At 41.6% G+C, this 21,648-nt stretch overlaps 1 protein-coding gene across 1 annotated transcript in view; it reads left to right on the forward strand.

The window, feature by feature from the left end:
• The window catches only part of LOC138600231 (uncharacterized), a 36,808-nt gene extending 16,518 nt beyond the window's left edge, over positions 1 to 20,290 (forward strand). Inside the window, exons 4-9 of the mRNA XM_069671700.1 lie at positions 957 to 1,064; positions 1,952 to 2,145; positions 18,441 to 18,630; positions 18,730 to 18,901; positions 19,001 to 19,103; positions 19,193 to 20,290. Of these exons, the coding sequence (XP_069527801.1) occupies positions 957 to 1,064; positions 1,952 to 2,145; positions 18,441 to 18,630; positions 18,730 to 18,901; positions 19,001 to 19,103; positions 19,193 to 19,343 (918 nt within the window). The 3' untranslated portion in view covers positions 19,344 to 20,290. The remainder of the gene's footprint in view (positions 1 to 956; positions 1,065 to 1,951; positions 2,146 to 18,440; positions 18,631 to 18,729; positions 18,902 to 19,000; positions 19,104 to 19,192) is intronic.
• The last annotated feature ends 1,358 nt before the right edge of the window (positions 20,291 to 21,648 follow it).

The raw sequence follows: 21,648 nt of genomic DNA on the forward strand, positions 1-21,648 counted from the left end.
TCAGTGTACCAGACTTTTCTTAAAATTGTCACTTTTCTTCATATACTTTGGTGCATTAGGTGCCAATCAGACTACAGACTGACATTGCCGGGAGCTTTTGTTCAGAGTGAGACACATGGTGCGTTCAGGATGAGTTAGATTTACTTTGCAACACTGTGTTACGCACCACACTGCTTCCTGTGCCTGTGAGGCATGCTGTTTACTCTCAGAAAAAAGAAAAGTGTGCCAGTGTTTGCACTCGCAAAGTGCGATCGCTGTCTACGGGGCTAAAGAGTTATATAAAGATTTTTCTCCAGATAAACAGGAAAAAGAAACGTAGTCACATATATTTTAACTTGTAACCTCAAGCTTTTTTTCACAAGCAGATTTGGTGCCATATTTCAAAGTTACTGTACATAGATGAAATGTTATAATGACACTTAGCCTTTTCCCTTTGGGTGTAGACGGGCTTCACTTGGACGGGGGAACAGAGGTTTGGGTGGTAATGAAGATTAATCATAGATTGCCAGCTTTAACAATATGTATTATTAATGTGCTCTTTGTTAAGCCTTCACCCTCTAATGGAGACTATATGTTCCGAAAGTGTCCCCCCTGTATGGACTCCGAAAAAGGCATGTTACTGAAGCATTAATAGAATGGGTAGATTACGACATGTAACTTAAAAAGAGACTGTTTTATTTATTTGCATCCTGCTCCTGTGAAATGTAATACTTAGCATGCATGAAGATGAAAAATATATGAACATAGAATCCCCGAGTGGGAATAATGAAAGTGAAAACCTGAAAGGCTCCAGAACTGCAGCAATAATAATATATAGTATGTGAAAAATATGTGAATAAATTATTATGCAAACAGTGATGTTGGCTGTGTTGTGTTCGACAACAAGTGATGTTTGCTGCACTGCTATTTGATCAGGATGCTGTTAGGTAAGTATTGTTTAATAACCGTTTGTGCAGTTTCTCAAGTGCCACGACAGCGATGCCTCAATGTGGAAATACTTCGCTCAGCGGTTGGATCACACGGCCAACATACAGATGCTACAGTTCCCGACGCAGCGGGCCCAGGTATTAGTCCAACACTCGGCCCTTTGCTGCACGTCATCCACACTCTCTCTTCCCATATTTCTGACCCTATCCACTGTCCTATCTAATAAAGGCCAAAACCATAATGTTTAAAAAAGTAAATACTTTATTACAAGAGGAAGTCCTGCTGCTCCTTTAAAAGAAGTATCAACAGGAAAATACAGCTCAAGTATCAAAGTAAAAGTACCTTTAATGCTGAAACGTGTCCCCCGGTTGAGTCGTATTATGATTTATATTATCATACTGATGCATTCATTGGCCTTTTATCTGTTTGATGAGGAGCAAATTTGATTTACTTTATACATAGTTAGGTAATTAAATGCACCACATTTTAGTTCATCATGTGTTTTGTATCTACAATGTTTACCTGCAATGTAACTATAGCTGTAAAGTCAATAAAGAGAGTTAAATGTAAAATATTTCACATTAACATTTGTGCAACAGAAGTATAAAATAGCAGAAAATGAAATTAAAGTAACTATAAAATGTACCTTAACAGTATTTGAGTAACTGCACATCTTAACTTTGCACCACTGCTGTTGTACGTGAAAAACAGCAGCTTGTAGCAGCAGCTGTATAGGAACAAGCTGCAGGTACACACCACACAGTGCAGAGTACAATGCAGAGCTTCAGCCGCACAGATTGAAAACCTGCTTTAACATCTATAATTCAACAGACAGAGAAGTGATACATGTCTGAGAGAATCAGCCTCAGTGCTCTCTGAGTTTTGTAGATGAATTATAGATATTTAACCTGTTCAGGTCTGAGATGTTAAACTTCCCACTTCCAAATGTGGTTTCGCTCATTAACTCTTAATAACGCCCATGTTTTTTAAAAATGTTTGTTTTCCACACTGTTGTTTTTCTCAGGCTCAACGTGAGTCATGGCAGGTGAGTTATAAGAGCGACCTGATAATTCCAGTGATGAGGGAGGTTACAGGGGGAGCTGAGGGGGCGGGGCTGAACCTTTTAGTGTTATTAAAGCTTCAGTCAGTGGAGGCGTCATGCGGCCGCGTCCCGGGAAACACTGAGAGCTTAGAGGGACCAGAGGAAACGGAACAAAGGTGATGAAGAGGAGTGTTAATAAAGGTGATTGTCTGATGGGATGCAGAGGAATGAATTTCGTGGTTATTCATCCACTTACTGCGAAGGCCGGGCTGTGGTCTTATTGACATGAGGGGCATGATGGACTCTCTGCTGTGTGTGATATATTGAATATGTACATCAACAAGCAAACACATGAACACACACACACACTGGCCACTAAACGTCATCAGTCCATGTTTACGTTAGAGGACGATTCAACATGATGACAACGTGTTTTGCCAACGTCACTCTGACATAAAAAATGAAGACAGTTAATGTTGGTATTTTGTTGGTTGCATTTGTTTGTTAAGGAGCAGCTCCAGTCATGTTTTAAGACATATAAAATCCTCTGCTTGAAATAATAAATTGTGTCTTATATGGATTTTTTTTTGCAAAGAAACGTTTAATTACCTTGTAAAAATCCTCCTAAGGCATCTTCTCCTTCTCCCTCATTAACAATTCCTGAATCTGCATAGTCCCCGCCCACTATGTGCTATGTTTCTGCTTTCGTAAAATTACAGCTGAAAACAAAACACGTCTCTGCCGTCGTTTAGTGGCAACTTGTTGAGACTTAGCAAGCTTGAAATGTAGTAATTAGTAGTAGTAACGTTAACATTAGTGGTCAGTAGTGAGTTTGCAAAAATTACTATGACGGTTACAGCTGGCTCGTACATCGCCGATGTGGTTGCCATAGGTTACAAATAATGATATGAATCGCGTCACCCCGTCCATTAACGGGATTGGCTCCTTAGGTTTGTGACGTCTTAAACCTGCCAATCTGAAAACGTGTTGTTCAGCCTGTCCTTGGTACACTGCAGTTTAAAAGCAGACAGGCCCAGCCATGGAGATGACTGCTCATGTTGTCCCTGATATGTCTTGTAGCACATGAAGAACACCACATGGAGATGTTTACAAGGTTACACACTTGATTTTCACTGGAGGGGGGCTTTAAAAAAACAAAATCCAAGATCTTCCACACGTCTCAAGCCAACAAACACCAACAACGAGTTGTGAGTTACGGTGACAAAACCCTCTCCCCAAAAATGATTTTCTTTAATCGGTGTGCTACGTAACCAAAGTCCTCCAACGTCCTCTGCTTACTTTATCTACAAATGAATCTACATCTATTCAATGATGGAGTTTGATGTTCGTTTTAACCACTATTTGACATCTTTCATATGTTAGATAATAGAAAATATACTTGAACATTTTGATGCATTGCATCTAGCAAAAAGAAGCTTCTTTCTTTACCTGACTAGACTGTTCACAGGAAGAGGTATTGAGGTGTTTCTTTGGGCTCAGATCATACAGACATTATAAACAGAGCTGTCACTCAACACCCACATACCTCCTCATTAGTGCTCTCAGTACAGTTTACTAAGCACAGAACAAACTGCTATGTAATCTTACCTGCTTACTCATGCATTAAAGCATGCAAATACATGGCGCACAGAGGCGGTTAGGGCTGCTGCAGCTTCATGAATTTTGAATTAAAGGAAAGAAAAAGACACTTCCATACGTGACAGACACGCTACACTGTGAATAAGTAAAAAGAACAGATGTAAAGAGGTTCCTCGCTGAGAAACACACGCTGACCTGCTGTGCGAAGTATTCAGAACATACGAGTTCGTGCCGTCCAGTAAAGTATGGATGACGAGCTGGTGCAGCTCAACAGATGAGCCATATGCTGCTTCAGCTTTAGTCATTTCCACTGGAGTGGATTAGGGAATATATTTTACCCAGATACAAACCATAAAATAAGCATTTTCTAACCATACTTTATGCATTTTTAGCTTAATGTGATATTATTTTCTAAATCCGTTCTTTACATGATCTTCTCTGCTCTCCATTAAAGTGGCTGATATGAAAGCAGCAACATTTTAAATCTGTTTATGTGTGGTCATTAGGTGGATTTAAACCCCGCAGCACTGCAACACATAATCTCTCTCTTTCGTTGGAGGTGTGCGAGGATTTTAATGTTTGACACTAATGCCGACTTAATACACCGTCCTCATTACTCAGCAACTCACTCAGGAAACCCAAAGCCTTGAAACATCATTAAAACCAAATAAATACAAACAAAATAAAGCACTTAATACTTATCCCTCCATTAGATCTACAGAAGAAGACTCAAACAGCAAACATAACCTCCAAAATGAAGAAGAATAAGGTCTGATGATACAGAGTCGCCCACTTCCAGGCTGTTATTTAAACCGCTGCTGTGCATGAGGGATGTTCAGCTGAGCTCCTTGATCATTCCCTCTTCATGCTGCTGACCTGACAGACATATGACTCAGTTGATGTCTTTCTCGTGCTATTCACAAACTTTCTGTGCAGGGGACTGCCCGCACTTCATCAGTGTCACCATCGTCTCACCTTTGTTGAGATTGGGTAACTTTAATTCAGCTTTTTTTCCTTATAGTTATTAGCAACATTTTGATTCATTTCTCACGTATGGTCTATCGTGATTCACTGAACAATCCTTAAAGTCACATCAGCTGCAAATAATCTCCTATTTTTGCTCACAAATATCTAGACGTAAAAAAGGAAAGCAGCAACCCTGGTTATTTGTCTAACATTTGTCCACATTCTCATTTAACAATTGCGTATGGGTTGATGTAAAGCCTTCAGACATGTGACCCAATTTAATTAGTTTGCATTCTCAGTGTCCTTTAAACTGACATAGTATCGGTACCTATAAGGGCACCAGGGAAATGTGTTTGGGGGAGATATGAATGGCTATATTGTTTATAGCTGGTGCTAATGGTTTGAAGCAACAAAATTGTCCTGGGTATATCCTTAAAATGCGTGTTAATTCAGCACCCAAGGACATTTAATTCAGTACATTACATCTCAATCCAAATCAAATTCAAATCAGCCGCTACAAAAATACTCTGAGCAAAAACGACTGCAGTACAGCTAAAGTTTATTACTTTATGGTAAAACAGATTCCTCTTACGTTACATTCATTCATTCATATTCAGTTTATTTGCTCACTTCAGTGCTTAATAACACAACATACATGAAACACTTTCTCAAATAATTAACACTGTCCATGAACAAACAGATTCATCTTACGTTACTTTGGAAGCAGCGTTACACAACTCCTGCTAGCTAGCAGCTAACGTCTGCAGAGGAACACAGCACATGGCAAGTAGCTTCCTTTCAGGCTAATGACGCTAACTCACAGTATTATTGCAGCTCGTTCTGACAGTCCTCTTTTACATCCTCCTCATGGTCGTTATTATAGATATCTGTGGGAACAAGATGTCTATCACATTAGCTTCCTTATTGCTGGAACTAGCAGTGTGTGCTTGTCACTACCGGCATCATCCACTTTCCCTCGTTTCTTCTAGTAAAAGTAAAACGATCCAAAATCAGCTGATAAGCTTTGACAAACTACAACTGACATTTATTGTATTTCATGATACGAAATAACCAAACAAACAACTTAACCAACCAAAGGTCAGCGGCCATCACTCGCATTAGCCTAGCGTCATTAGGTAAATGAAAAACATGATTATATATTGTTCGATATAATGTTTAATAGAAGCCAGGTCGATGTTACTTTATGTATTTATAACATTTTTTATTCCATAAATATTTCATCTCAAAGTTTCGACGGTAAAGGCAGGCTTAGTGGGGACTCAGCTTTTTTCAGGCGGGGCTTTAAGCCTAACTTTCGTTTAGAGACGTTAAATTCAATCCGTAAGCATTATTCATGACAAATTTCTAACTTGCCTAGAGAATACATTTTTGTTTGTGCGACTCTTGCGTGTGTGAGTGTGATACTCAGAAAACGCAGACGGATGTATTTAGGTTTGTCGTTCATCTCACTGGTCCGAGTCTTTTTCTGACCTTGACTCGACTGTAAATAGATTTCATTTAATAAAGAAACATAATAAATTTTACTGTAAGGTTGACTCTGTGTTATCACATTGATTGGCATTGACAATGTCTTCGCAGGCATCAACCCTCCCTCCTCATCAAATTTTCATCTGCTCTGTGACCTCCTCCTCTCAGCTGATTCATGACTATCGCTGTAATAAGACGGCACTACAGAGGAGAAATCATTTCATTATTCCTCTCCTGTGTTCTTTGGATATTTCCCTCTCGGCCTCTTCACTCATTCATAAAGATGTTATTGTAGTGGGTTTATTCCTCTCTGGAGTCTGCTCCACTTCAGTCTCTTAATGTCTCGGGCCATCAATCTGTGTCAGTCTTTATTCTGCTCCCTGCCAGTGACTCGGTCTCCTTACGTGAAAGCCCTGCTTGGCACAGTCTGCCTGCCCTTCCTCTCCATCTGCTCCTCTTCTCCTCCACCTGACGCGCTCTTCTCCTTCTTTCCACTGCTTCCTCCACCTTCACATTTTTTATTCAGCCCTCCTGCCTTCTTCTGACCTTTCCTGTCCTCTTTTATGTCAGTCTGATCTGGTTTTCCCACCTGAATCTCGCTTGAATTTTACATTGATTTCCACGATTTCCCTCTTTTTTTCTCTGCTCCATTTCCTCCTTTTTGTATTCGTCAAATGTGCTGAAGCAGAAATCCAGTCTTCTGCTGTGCTGCAGTAAAAGCCTTTCCACACCCTCTCCTCCATCTTAAACTGTCTCTGACCCCGATTCATCAAGGGAGAGCTGACGAAAAAAAACCCGGAGACATCTTCTCCAGCAGCTCACCAGCTTTCATTATCTCCTTCTGTAACTCTGATGCTGGCTTGACACCTCACTCACCTCTTCTCCCGCCTGATAATCCCTGAAATGTGATATCTATGAAGCAGACAACATATAAGTTTTCTTTAGAGAACTCCTTTAAATCTTAGTGTCAACCCTTCCAGATCTATTCATGACTGTTGTGCCATCTTACCGGGTTAAATCTTATTTAGGAATGCGCTCCGTGTGTCAGATAGATTTGGGCTGTATCTCAAAAATACCCCCATCGACCCCTCGACCATCTCTGCAGTACACTCAGCTCAAATCTGCCTCTAATGCGGCTGTTCTGGTATTTAAGAAAAAAAAGAGGAAATATTGGGGTCATGTTAGCCTCGTGAGGCGAGCGTCAGACTGAGGCCTGTACTCTGCTTCTTCAGATTGATGTGTCTAATTTGGTCTATTTAGGAACATGTGAGAAAACTGGTGCAAAAATAAATCCAGCAATAATCTTTCCAACAACATATAATATTGTACTTTTGACCCCTTAAGAAGAAGCCACAAAAAGCCGGAGGTATCCTAACTTCTGGCCTCGTAAGGCAGGTGTCGGGAGTGGAATAAATTCATGCATTTGAGGGGATTAACTGATCTTTTTTATTTTGCATCTGTGTGGGCCACTTTCCCAACATGAACACTGTTTTAAACCTAAAAGGATGTTAACACTTAAAAGACAATTCCTTGGTGTATCCAACCAGTGCTTGAGTAGTGGTGGACAAAGTACACAACTTCATTACTTGAGTCAAAGTATAGATACTCCTCGTCAAATATTACTCCAATACAAGTGGAAGTCACTTTATTACTTGAGTTAAAGTACTTGAGTACTTGCTTTTAAAAATACTGAAATATTCAAACTACTATTTAAAAACATTTCTAAACGTTGTTGTACTTTCACAATGCCATCATTCCCACGACTAAATGAACGGCCTGATCTGAGTGGCGTTTGCTCTGCGTTTGCGCTACATTCAACTATGGAGATCCGCAACGTACAGATACGGCAACACCACTTAGACAAACCACACGCACAACTACACGAACACAGTTTACTGTCTTTTGGATTTTGGACAAGAAGAGAAAATTCATCAGCCGACTTCAGAGCAAAAGTAGCGAGTAACGAGAACATTCATAGAAATGTGGAGTCAAAAGTACGATATTTGTCTTTCAAATGTAGCGGAGTAAAAGTAATACGTTTCCCCAAAAATAATACTCAAGTACAGATACTAAAAAAATGTATTTAAATACAGTACTCCGCTTGAGAGACGAAAAGTGACGTAAACGAGGTGAAAGACTGATCAAGACAAGAGAGACTCGACATGCTTACGACATCGGAGCAGATTCAAAGCAGCAAGACATTCACCATCCAACTGATTTACACATTGAAATGAACTAAATGTTCATTATTTAAAGTAATAGTAATTAAAATGTAATAGTCTCTTAAATAGTGCGTGAGATTCAGTTACCTTTGCACAGACACAATTGAATTGCACTTTTTTATATAAATTGGTAGATTTACAGATTAGTTTTTTTGCCTTTTATTTATAGAGGGACAGTGGAAAGTGTTGGAAACAGGGGAAGAGAGAGTGGGGGATGACACGCGCCAAAGGGCCAAGTCTGGGAGTCATACACGCAGCTGAATTTCTTTTTTACTATTTATCCGTTCTTCTACTTCTACTGTACTTTTGCATCCTCTGAAGGTGGTAAGTTACCAGTAAATGCTTACGGTAGACGACATGGTTAGCCACCTAGAGCACCAGCCATTGGGAACCAAAATTATTTGTTTATTTTGACATTCAAAAAATTGTACGCAAGGAAAAAAATATTTATATATGTAACAATCCAAAAATCTGATGCTATAGTTTTTCTGTAACATGGGGGCCACCTCTGCAAAAACAATTCAATAAATGTTGTTTCCAGTAGCTTTAGGAATCTCATGATCTAACTCTGGCCCTGTAAATCTAAAATATCTGCCAGTGTGAAACATACATGCATGCAATTATTCCCCACATATCCTTTAAAAATCCCGCTTAAGAACACATAATCCTCCACTGGGAGCTCAAATTAGCCACAGCAGCAATAAATTCAGCCTGGACACCTCCGACCCAGTGTGTGTGTGTGTCGTCCTCTTACTGTAGCATCACATGACACTCCCTCACCACATGCCTGGGGATTTTAAAAGGTTGATGATGTGAGAAGACGTGGCTCATTTGATGCTGATTTGGTAATTCTAATCTTGCATGAAGGTTAATCCTGCTTTCGACCTACTGTAAAGGAAACCTCGGTGTACAGATATTATTTTCTTTAAAGCTTAAATCCTTTTAGTAGGTAGATGTGGGCAGGTTAAGAGCTGAGGAAGTGAGGCTTGTGGGTAATCCCACCATGCTCTGTAAAGACTCCTCTACTTGAGCAGTTTAACTCCTCCTGTCAACAGAGCAGCTCCTCAGATATATCATGGATTAACTATGGGGACATTTTAAAACACACAAAGAGGACAATGCAGAGACACAAGGACACAGCAGACTGATGTAGAGCTGGATGCAAGCAAATGTAGCTCCCACATTCGGCCCTAAAACAGCCATGAACTGCACGTATACACATCCAAAAACACAGGGTTTCTGGCTTACAATTCAATTCTTCCACACCCATCCCCCTCTCATGCACCTCTGCCTCCAGGATCAATAAACAAAGGTCACAATAATTAAGCAGATCTCTTATCTTATTTTGTTTTTGCACATGCAGGCAGCATGAAGTCGGCCTCCACCAGCTGTGTGTAAAGAAGTCATGCAGCACAATAACAAAGGATGCAGATGTTCCCACTGCAGGAACGACAGCGTCAGAATCTGACATTTTACAACAACACCTTGGGAAGAAGTCACATGTTTAACGAAAGGAAGTGCGTGATTATTTGATATGAGCAGTGATGTAACTCCTGCTGTGAGTGACTAACACGCACTGTCTCCACCTTGAACATGTCCATCGCAGGGCAGAGCGTTTTTTTTTCCTGCACAGCTGCTCCTCGTCTCACAGCATTATTAGAGGGGGAAGGTGGAGAGCTGAAGATTTATATGGACATTTAGGGGTCACACTTTAGAGGCTGAGTGTCAGCAGAGTGAATTGTCTGCTTAGTGGGGAGGATCGCGCTGAAACACAGCGCCCCCAAGAGGACTGAAACACACACTACAGCTCAAATATGAGGAAACAAACATGGTAATAATTAGACAAGCAAATAGTACCATATTTTAGTGGGTTAAAATTGCAACATCACTGAATATTGGGACTATTTTTCCTGCATTTCTTATAATAGAAAATAAAGGGTGGCCCCCCAGGCACAGAACCACAGACTGAAAGTGCAGAGGAGGCTGAATAAATGAGGAATTTAAACACATGTTTCCTGCTGTGTCTGACTGGTATTTTGTCCTAGAGGATCGGGCCCTGCTGGACCCCCTGTGGTCTTAATCTAGACTTCTTTATTCATCCACATATCTCATCATCACACCTCCTGCAGCTCAGCACCTCTGAGGATCTGTGGCTGTGTGCATGTAATGTCTGGATACGGGGGTGATCCTGCGCACTGGTTCAAATTCAAAGGATTGTCCGTGTATTAATACAACATTGTACATGTTTCTGAAAGCTTCAGACAGTCTCAAAGATCGTGTCTTTATCGTTTGTCCCGACAGTTGCTTCCCCATTCTTGGAAGGACATGCTATGTGCATAAATTGTTCTGCAAAGACGACACATAAATAATATTTCCCTTTCCGCTGACACCCCACTTAGTATGGGGAGACCCCTTTCCAAGGATCTGCAGCTCACCATCACTTTACATTTAGTCTGAAGCTGGCATCAGGCCACAGGAGCCATTACAGAAATATGCAAACATAATCAGGGCCTCAGCCACATACTAATACAATGAATGACGCCAATACATTAGCGGAGGTTAAAAGGAGAGGCGGCATCCTCGGCTCGCTTCCAAAAAGTAAGATGTAATGATTTTATTCTATTTGTAACCATAAAGTGGAGAAAGCTTCGACTACAAAGGGAAACATGCAGCTACATGCTTTGTTTTTGAAGCATCAGGACCTTTTAAGCTGAAGGACAAACTGAGATCACTTTGCTCTGCCAAAAACATTTTCTAATTATCTTTATGCTAACAGAATACTCTTCAGGAGTCCTTACTGCCAATCATAATTTTATGGATGTTATCTTTATTCAGTGCTGACATCTAAAAAAAACAATGCTAGCAGCTATGTAGGCACAGTACATTGGGCTAAACGCTAACATTAGTATGCTAACATGCTCACAATATCAACGCTAACACCTTGATGTTAACAGTTATGTTACCATGTTTACATTCTTTGAACGTGTTAGCATAACATTAGCTGCTACATGAATGTGTGTACATAATATCAATGCAGTCCATTCAACAACTGGTGCTGGTCCAACCAGCCAATAGACCAACTGTGTTGTTGAGACATCGACACCCCAAGAGCCAAGCTAACATGGCTAATGTCAATGCATTTCTGTATCTCTTAAAATAAAATGTTTTTATCTGTTTATTTTGTTTGTTTAACCAAAGACCCACTCTCTGTTGATTATTCATAATGTCTCTAACAGTCAGAAACCAGTGAGACTTTGTGGAGCATCACATGTTGTTTTGGCTTGCAGACCTAAAATAGGTTTGTACAACCTGAATTATTCAGCTGTGAGGCTCTAAACAACAAAAACCTGCACCACTTCCCTCTCACAGTCCCCCTCCGTGCTCTGTTGTTCTTCACCATCTGCTAAGTTTCTTTTTCTGTGTAACAGCTTCAGATTTTACGCCCTGGTGACATCACAGCTCTGTTTCAATTAGCAGCTCTCAGCACTGTCATTAACACCCAGCAGGGTGTACCTGGGAGTAAAATAGAAGTGTTAAACACGCTCAGGACGGGGTTAGAGGACAAGGAGTCAAACAGTTTTGTTGTCCTCTTGTTTAAAAAAACCAGACACATTTTCACGTAAACACGGCTTGTTGAAAGTGAAATATAAATTATTCTGCACACCACAGAAGAAGAAGTGAGGAGTGGATGTCACATGCTTTCTGCCCCCTGAGCCACCAGATGTTGCTGTAGTGCAGAAACAGCCTGAATACACTCACAGGGGGACGTTCTGTATCTGGAATACAAAAGCTGCAAAGCAAAGCTGAATGTCTGACTTCCTGCAGACGCAGCATTCTGGAGACTCAAAGTACAAAACAAAGAGAGGGTTTGACTCATGTTCAGTAAGGACAGACACCATCAGGTTCAGAGGCATAAAGAATGATCTGTTGTCACTGTGGCTCAAGATCCTAAATAGATTTAAAAAATGTAAAGTTGGGTGTGTTTCTGTCCTCGTTCAGATTGCAGCAACATGAGGAATTTCTCATCCGTGTGTATTTTCACTGTTTACATGTTTGCTGTGTAGTTTTTCCCATGTCCCCCCAACACACAGCGATCTGTCATCTGGTTGAACATGAACAGTCGTCCAAGTAACGCCCCTCTGACTCCACACCTCACCGGGTCATTAAGTTCACTGATAATTCATGGGCTGGCAGTGGTGGAGGTCCTCTGATCGTCAATAAAAGTCAATAAAAATTCCTGCCATAGTATCAAATTATTATTGTTTCTGCAAAAACATGCCAGTGGTGATTTAATGTTTGAGCTGCTCTAATTCAAAGCGTAATACAAAAGACAACTGGAATTGGTTGAAGTGCTGTATATCAAAGTGACTCAGCTTTTTTCTCTTTAATAACTGAATTAACTTTCTTCACTGAGACATGAATTTTTCTTGCGACATCAAAGTAACAATCTTGAAGATGTTTTGTTCTTTAGGTGGCACCGGTGCTCTGTCAAACATTGTCTCTACTTAAATTAACTGACACTTTTTACTTGCTGACACTGAGTTTTCTGTACTTTTAATTCACAGACTCGTTTCACTTTATAAGATATTATTGATTTTTTTGAGTTTGCAATATGGGAGTATGTTATGCTGCTGTGTGCACGTCCCCAGACTAGAAGACTGAGTGCACGTTCATCACAGCTTAGCCGTTAACCATTTGTAATTTTGAATAAAGTGTTGCTTCGGCGTCTCCTCCCGTTAATCTGCTTTTAATTAAATGGTTAGCTCTGCTGTGATGTCGGTAAGTGATAAGATTTTATGTATCTTATTGTCAGCACTAACTTGAGTGGTTATCATAAACCAAGAAACACACTGAGGCTAGTTAAGTTAGCGCTTACTCTAAGCCAAATTGCATGTAGAGATGTGACAGAGGGGGTATTATGCTGTTTCACATTTTAAGACATATATAAAATGTTTCAATGTTGGATGTCCAGACTAAACGTGGGTGAAGTTTCAAATCTGTAACTAAAGTCTGCAGGCTGCTGTGAACGCCAGGTTTCACACAGTTTTTTCTACATAAGTGCAACCTCAGCAGACTTCGGAGAGCTGGCCAATCAGAAGAAAGCTGGCTTGTAGGGGCGGGGTTTCTTAAAGGGACAGAGCTGACTGAGTCGTTTCAGGCAGAGGCTGTATGAGGGCCTGCACAGAGCACCAGTGTGAGAAAAATGAGCAGTTTTTGTAACTGTAAATTACGCTAAGCTACTCAACAGGTATCACAGAGTGCATGAAATTAGCATAATACCCCCCCTGCCGCGGCGAGGAGCCTGACCAGGGGGAGACTGACCAGAGACTGTAATGCATGCCAGTGTTGCACACCAGAGGGCAGCATGATTTAATTTATTTTTTCATTAGTTTTACTGTTGGCATTTTAAATCCTCCGTACCAAAGGCTGCTTTTGATTTAATTTGTATCTAAAAACAAACAACAACAACAGACTTAATTTTACGTTCCTGTTCTTCTTCACGTTGTGTTCTTTTGAACTTGAGTTCACTTGTGGCTAATAGTAATACGACTTAAACCAAACTCAAATAATGACTAATCAAACCAGTGAAAGTGAAGTTCTGTAGTTGCGGCTTGTGTGCAGAAAACAGGAAATACTCTCCTGCCATGAAACCGCTCTCTGCTTGTCATAATCAATAATCATTAACCCTGTAGATGTCTTGTTTGAGTATGAGACTCATAACTGATTCTCCTGAAACTGACATGAACGTGTCCCAGCTTTTCTTTACACCCACATACTCACGCCCGTTGGGCTTCTCGTATTGCCAACTCCTAACATTGTTTTCACCTCTGATGTCATCGTGATATCTCAAAAGCCCTGCCAGGTCCTGACTCGCCCCTGCAGACGGGAGCTGATGTAGGAATGTCTCAGAGTATCACGTCTTCATGGAGACGCCTTGATGGACAAGTGTAGCTTCTGTGCACGGGGACAAGAGGCAGAATTCACATCGTTAGAGGGGAAAATGTCCTGATGCGTTGTGACCCGTTGCTTTCAGCTTCCTCTTGACATGAAGCTGAACAGAGCGGAGGAGAGGAGGGGGGCTGACATTCCAGAGCTGCTTCACTTCCTGTTTCATTTTCAGACACATTTCAGAGACCACAGACATCACCAGATTGAATTAAAGCGATGAATAATCTCCCACATGTGCGTCTCTGCTCTCTAATTACTGCAGCTCCCTTCCTGTGCTCCCTCACACTGCACTATTCTCCAGGATTTAATCACCCCTCCCACCCTCCCTCTCTCTTAATCCTGTCTCGTTCTTTAGTGGTGGAGGCAGAAATTTGGAGAATTCCTTTCAGTGACCACACCAAAACTCTCCAGTCACATGCCCTCTTTTTCCTTCCCGTCCTTCTCCTAAATAAGGAATTACAATCTGAGTGGGGAAACAGAGAAAGAGCAGAAAGGGGGCGGGTCATAGAGTGAAATAGGAGGACGTCTCTCTCTCTCTCTCTCCTGCTTCCTCTCTCTATTTCTGTTGACTGTGGTGAAGTCATATATTTCAGACGAGGGTGTTTGCTGTATTTATGTTGGCAGTCTCTGTAGTGAGGGAAGAAGAAGAAGAGCGGGGATACGACATCTGAAGCCCAAACTCACCTGTATTCACCTGAAAGCTACGACACAAAGTAAGTAAACACTCCTCCTCCTCCTCTTCTTCTTCTTCTTCATTCTTCAATCTCAGTTTTCTGGCAGGATTTCGTCGCTGCTTTGACTTTGCGGCTCACTCTGTGCAGGAAACAAGAAAAAAAGAAGTGTCAAGTATGATTCTCTGCACCCCACCCTCGCCGCCTCGCTCTGTCTCCTTCCTTCTCCTCATGTTTGATCATTAAAGGATTTCAGGCTGGGTTAATGTTCAGCTCTTTCCGCGTGGATTAGATGCCTCCTGACTGACCCGCTAGTCTGTACATTCTTGTGTTATAAAATCCAGCTTCTTATCTTCCCTCTCCTCTCTCTCTGCAAAATGCGAGGCCTCACAGATTCAGAGGTTCAGGCCTCCGACAAATCTCCCCGTGCTGTCTAATAATATGTTCTATTCTAGTTGAATGTGTGCTCGCTCCTGGTTCAGGGTATTGCTGTAAAACTCATGCATGTGTTTGTCACATATGGTGTCACATTTATGGACCGCGGTAAAGTTTTACGTCCCGGAGAGACAACTTAAAGACTTCAGGCGGTTTTCAGGCTGTTCTCAGCGACACAGCGGACTCACAAAGTGCTGAACTAGCAGCAGCTGTGCAGGATACAGTCAAACATGAACACTGTGAATTATAGATTTAGATCACAGCCTTCAGTCTCACGCTGAGCTGAATGAATCACAGTAACACTTTATGAGTTTATAGGGTTTCATCTTGACGCGGAGAGTAACGACTCATGATGTTTCATGCAGCACCGGTGCCAAGAAGGTTGTGAAACATCACGGACCGGATGACTGCGAGGAGTTACTATGATACAAAAGTTGAAGAATTTGGGCGGGGGGTGAGAATGACGAACATTAAACTAACAACTGTTTTTGAGTGATTCACTTAAGCCTAAAATGGCAAAGAGGAGCTAAGGGGGATAACTTAGAGTCAGGTGTGTAAAGGTGGAGCAGAGGATAAATGGAGGCCATGCTCAGACTCCTAGTCTACTGAAGGTTTAGAAATACGCATTCATCGAGATGGTTTCATCCTTTTACGGTAGTTTTTCTACTTATTAGTGTTTGAATAATGATGGTTAGACGTTAAAGTGGGATGTTTCTCCAGCTTTTTTTGACTTGTACTTGAAACATATACTACCAGAACAGGGAGGCTCTTCAAAGTAAACTACGAGACAAGCTAATTACACTTGTTGTAGGGTAGGCTGTTAATAGCTAGAGGTCATAATAAATAAGTAGATGACAAGACCCACACGCAGTCAGAAGCCTCAAAGCTAATTGGGTGTGTGTTGAGCATGAGGCACCGACTGAGCAAGGGTCCAGGATTGAGACACATTAAAGAGAAACAAATATAATTCAGTGACGCACATCTAATGATCGCAAATCAAAGCATCAACCTTTTTTTTTATTGCCCATTGTTATCAATCAACTCAGTGACCTCACACAGATGTTTGTCGACATCTTGTTTTTGGTGGGAGGTTGTAGCCGTCACTCCATGATTACAACATGTTCCCTGTCACTACCAGGCCACTCCCTGTTCATTTCTACAGTGTGAACCTTTATGTAATCCTAAACAAACACCTGTACACACTGTGCATGAATGGCCTGTTCTAACATGCTAGATTGCACTCAACTTTACGATGGAGCTGATAGACGTATGGTATGCTTTAAATGCACAGAGAAGAGAGGTTGTGATGTCGTCATGTGATATCCAATCAGTGGTAACAATGTGTAGATGAGAGGTTAAAGTGCAGGTTAGATTAAATCTGTAGGAGTATTCTCTCCCTCTTTGTGCACTACACGAGAGATAAGTCCAGATGTTTGCAGCTGCTGGATGCTCGCAGGGCGTGCCAGCACACACACAGATGGACAATCTTATGATTGGGAAAGAGGCACTCCAACAGTTTGTTTAGACGATAACTGCACCCTTGTTTTTTGGAAATAACTGAGCTTAAAGGACGGATCCAGATTCTCAATCAACCATCGCAATCGCAGACAATAAACAGAGCCCAAAGTGTGATCTATGGTCGATGGAAGGCTGGTAGACACGAAGACGATTTGTCAAACTATCAACACATATTGTGTAACGCTGAAAAGCCTGTGTTTTTGCGAGGGATGTAAAAGGTGTGCCTTTCTGCCCTGGGGGATCAAAAGCACTTTAAGTCTCCTATAAAAGCCAGTGTTCGTGCAGAAACAAAGCACAGATGCAGACATCACACATGGTACCTCCAGCCTTTTCAAACTAAAATGTACTTTCCCCATACTGGCATCACGTATGCATACCACACATTTGTGCACATGGCAAAGAGAAGTAAGAGCGGGAGGATTTTCCTATCAGCTTTAAACATCTCCATATGTTATCTGCCCTCCTACAAGTCAGATTGAGTTATGTAACTCTGTTATTCAGATCCGTTAAAGCAATAACAGCAGCGTGGCGGTTAGCATGTAACGTCTCAGACTGTCTTGATCCAACGCAGCTTTTTTATTGTTTCGTAAAGGCCGTTCCCATGGTGAGCTGCAGTGTGTTGTTTTGTTTAGAGCCTTGTACACACATAACTACCTTTGTCAGGGAGGGAGGAAGGAAGTGACAGTTCAATGTGCAAACAGGATGCAGGCAGTGGGGCAGTGCAGCTGCAGCCAACAGGAAGCTCAAACTGCATTAATAAATGAAACACATTATTAGTAACAGAGAACAGCAGGCTTTTATTCTGAGAGGCTTTTAACATCGTCGTTCTCACCAACATAAAATGTCACAGTCAACGAACGTGTGTAACGTGTGTAACCTGTGTAACCTGTGTAACAACACAGTCATGATCTGGATAACAGACGCACACGATTCAAAAAGCAGACACACAAGTGTTTATGCTACATTCAATCTGTCCTTGACTCTTCACTGTCTTCGTCCCTCATCACCTAAAACTACATGATTCTAGCCTTAAAGGGACAGTTCAACATTTTGGCCAATATGGTTATTCACTTTCTGGTGTAGACGCAGATGAGCAGACTGGTGCCACTCTAAAATATGTGTCTGTTGTATATTAGACTACAGCCAGCAGTTGCTTAGCGTAGCTTAGCTTAGCTTAGCATAAAGACTGGAAAAAGCAAGGCTGGTTCAATCCACAGGAAACAAAGGCGCCTCCCAGCTTAAAGTTCCCCTTCATTAACATGTGATTCCTCATTTGTTTAATCTGCTCAAATCCAAACAAGTGTACGAACAAAGCCTCACAGTTGTACAGAGGATTGTGTGTCAGACTGTTGTTTGACCGGGGGCAGTTACTTCCTGCAGCTCAATTGTAGTTTTGACACAGGATACAGTGTGTTGATTTGTGAGTTTTGGAAGTGCTGTTTGAACTGAGCAAGGCTAGCTGTTTCCCCCATTTCTAGTCTATAAGCTAAGCTAACTAAGCTAGCTGTAGACACATTCAACAGATTCAGCTGTGTAAGCAGGGCACATTGAAAAGGACTCAAGGACACAGACGGGGAGTACAGTTTGCTCACCTGCCAATCTAACTCTACCTCTCCCTCCCAGAAGGATCAGCATGGCAAACAAAGGCCCGTCCTACGGTTTAACCCGCGATGTGCAGAACAAGATCGATAGTAAATACGACCCGGAGCTGGAGGAGCGGCTGGTGGAGTGGATCATGGCCCAGTGTGACTCTAAAGTCGGCCGGCCTGAGCCCGGAAAGACCGGCTTCCAGACCTGGCTCAAGGATGGATGTGTGAGTTTTGGGCTGGCAAGAATCTAAATACAGACCTTTTTTTTTTCATTGCTTACATTGTACTCAGAGGGATGATCTTCTTCTTCTGTGTGTGTGTAGGTGCTGTGTGAGCTCATCAACAGCTTGTATGCATGCAACAAGCCGATCAAGACCATCAAGAGCTCCGGTATGGCCTTTAAGCAGATGGAGCTAATATCTCTGTTCCTCAAAGCGGCTGAGAGCTACGGAGTCACCAAGACGGACATGTTTCAAACCGTAGACTTGTATGAAAGTAAGACAACCAGCAGTCTTGTTAATGACTATCTACATTTAGTATCATATATCTCCGTACTTGGTGTCTAATCATGTGAGATTGTTGCATTTTTTTCAGTGAAAGACATGGCTGCTGTTCAGAGGACCCTGATGGCTCTGGGTTGTCTGGCTGTCACAAAGGGTGATGGGACTTACAAAGGAAACCCCAACTGGTTCCACAGGTGAGTTGTATGAACAAGTTTCTACGTGTTCAATCAAAGGATGTTTCATTTGAGTGCTGAGGAATGATTGTGTGTCCGTGTGCGAGCAGGAAAGCTCAGGAGAACAGAAGAGATTTCTCAGACGAGCAGCTGACCGAAGGCAAAAATGTCATCGGCCTGCAAATGGGCACAAACAAAGGAGCATCTCAAGCTGGAATGACGGGATACGGACTACCCCGGCAGATCATCAACAACCCCTGAATCTGAGCCAAACCCCTCCTCCTCTTCCTCCGGGACACTCCTTCCTTCTTCTGCTCTCTGACGGGGCAGCGAGGACAGAGAAACTCTTACCATGAGGAGAAACGCCACCTGACTGTTTCCGAGACTAAACTGGACCAAAACTGGGACCAACAAATGTGCACATACACGTCACACACTTAGACAGAAAGCTGCATTTTTACATAATTCATTGTAAATACTATTTTTCTTAACAAATCATTCCAGTTGTTTTGCATGTTTGCTTTCCATTAGTGCAAACCAGAAGATGTTAAACCAGAGGTTTCACTTAATTTCAGTTCACTATAAGAGTCAACTTGCAGAGGCTTGTAACCCACTTAAGAGGAGTGATACATCACATTCAACATTTAGTTTGCTTTGTTTAATAATAATTGCAGCAGACAGTCAGGAACCCAAAACATAGCCTGTCGGTGTATTCAAGGACACTCCCATGTCGGAGAGGCGAGAATCTTTAATGGATGAAACAAACACATCCATTATTTATTTGTTGCTTTTGTTCGTCTGCCAATCGTTCTTGCGACAACTTCTCACCTCTCTTGGAGATCAGGGTGTCCTTGAACGCACCGTGAAGGCGAGTTTTGAATGATTACCTTTTTTTTAAGCAAGTTTCAAGTCTCATTAGTGGTCAGGGATGAACTGAACACGCGGCAGCCGATAACGTTAAGCACAAAATTTGAAGTTACAAGGTTACAGCATTCAAGTACACTGGTGTAGTCGGGTATGTGTTATATTAGAAAGCCTGGTTTTACAAAGAAAATGCAGTCATGTGTGTTTTATTTGCTCCATAACACAATCTGCAGTTAGACGCTCTCATTAACTAATCTCTAATCAATTGTTGGACCTATTTTTAGAGTTTAATACGTCTTTATAATGAGGATGATTGTGAAATAAAGTTGATTTTCCTGTAAAAAGGCCTCTTGTGTGGTGAATATAGTGTCTGGTTTAGTAGTAGGGCTTTCTGCGTCTACTAATAATAGTATCAAGCACAGTCACTGTGATTCCTCACAGCCTGGTGGCAGTGGGCAAACAGAACAAGAGATTAACTCATGTACATAGCAACCCATAATAAACATGTCAGAGTTTGTGCAGGTAACTATAGGCCCTGTTTGCTCTGAGCCTCCACACACAGATAAGCAGATGTTATATGCTGCGTATGTGGGAGGAGAGGAACGATGGGAGGGAGTGATGCTGGGTGGGGATAAAATCTAGATTTTTCCTGGCCGAGTTTTTGCCTGGTTGGAGAGAAAGAGAGAAACAAGGGAGACTCAGAGGAGGACTATCACTGTCTCCTGCCAAGGTTTTGTTTATTCTCTGTTTTTGCTTGAGTACCAGCTAATCTGTTCAGCATGAACTGACTCAGAAAAAGGCCAGCGATAGAGAAGAAAAGCAGGAAGGGGAAAAGAGAAAACAAACATATGTTGTTTGTGATAGGGGGAAGAGGTTTTAAAACACAACAAGAGGAAGTGGTTCTTTAAAAAAACTCCAGATGGAGTCAAAGACAGAAGGTGGCAGAGGTCGGGAGAGGTCAAACAGAACAGAGGACTGAAGACATGAGAGAGCGCTTCCAAAAAAGGAGGGATCACTGCAGAGCGAGGGCAAACTAAAGACTTCCTTTTTGTTCTTTGTCTGTTTACAGGAAACTGTGTTACAAGTTTTGACATGGAAGAATTAATAGGTAAAAGTGGGATAGTCCGTTAATGTGGTGGCCTTTTAGCTGGATCGCCTTTATATATAATATTGAATGTCTTACAGATAGGGACAGATTTAGTATACATAGGTTGACCATCCTGCAGTTTAAATATATATACAGTAAATATGTGTGAATCTTTTTATGATGACTGGACTGAAAGATGTTACTCAAAGCAAGAGAGGGTATTTTTTTATTCTAAGGTTCTTTCTATTTTCACAATAAAAGCATGAAATGATTCCTCTTACATGCTTGATCACTGTGCAGTCACAAAAGGCTTTTTACAGCACCTACCTGCTTCTGATCATTACTCATTTATAATGTCCTGAATATTAAAGCTAACACTACTGGTAATAAATCTGCAGTACATTAGTCTCTGTGGGGCTGCAGCCATTATCCCAGCTTCATTTTAAATAATGCCAAAAAAAGCCCCCCCTCTGGTGAAAATCAAGTGTTTAACCTTGTAAACATCTCCATGTGGTGTTTCTCATGTGCTACAAGAGATATCAGGGACAACATAAGCAGTCATCTCCACGGCTGGGCCTGTCTGCTTTTAAACTGCAGTGTACCAAGGACAGGCTG

This window comes from Semicossyphus pulcher, unplaced genomic scaffold, assembly GCF_022749685.1.
Source record: "Semicossyphus pulcher isolate SPU_LCO1_2020_fin unplaced genomic scaffold, fSemPul1.0.p SCAF_10, whole genome shotgun sequence".
NCBI lineage: Eukaryota > Metazoa > Chordata > Actinopteri > Labriformes > Labridae > Semicossyphus > Semicossyphus pulcher.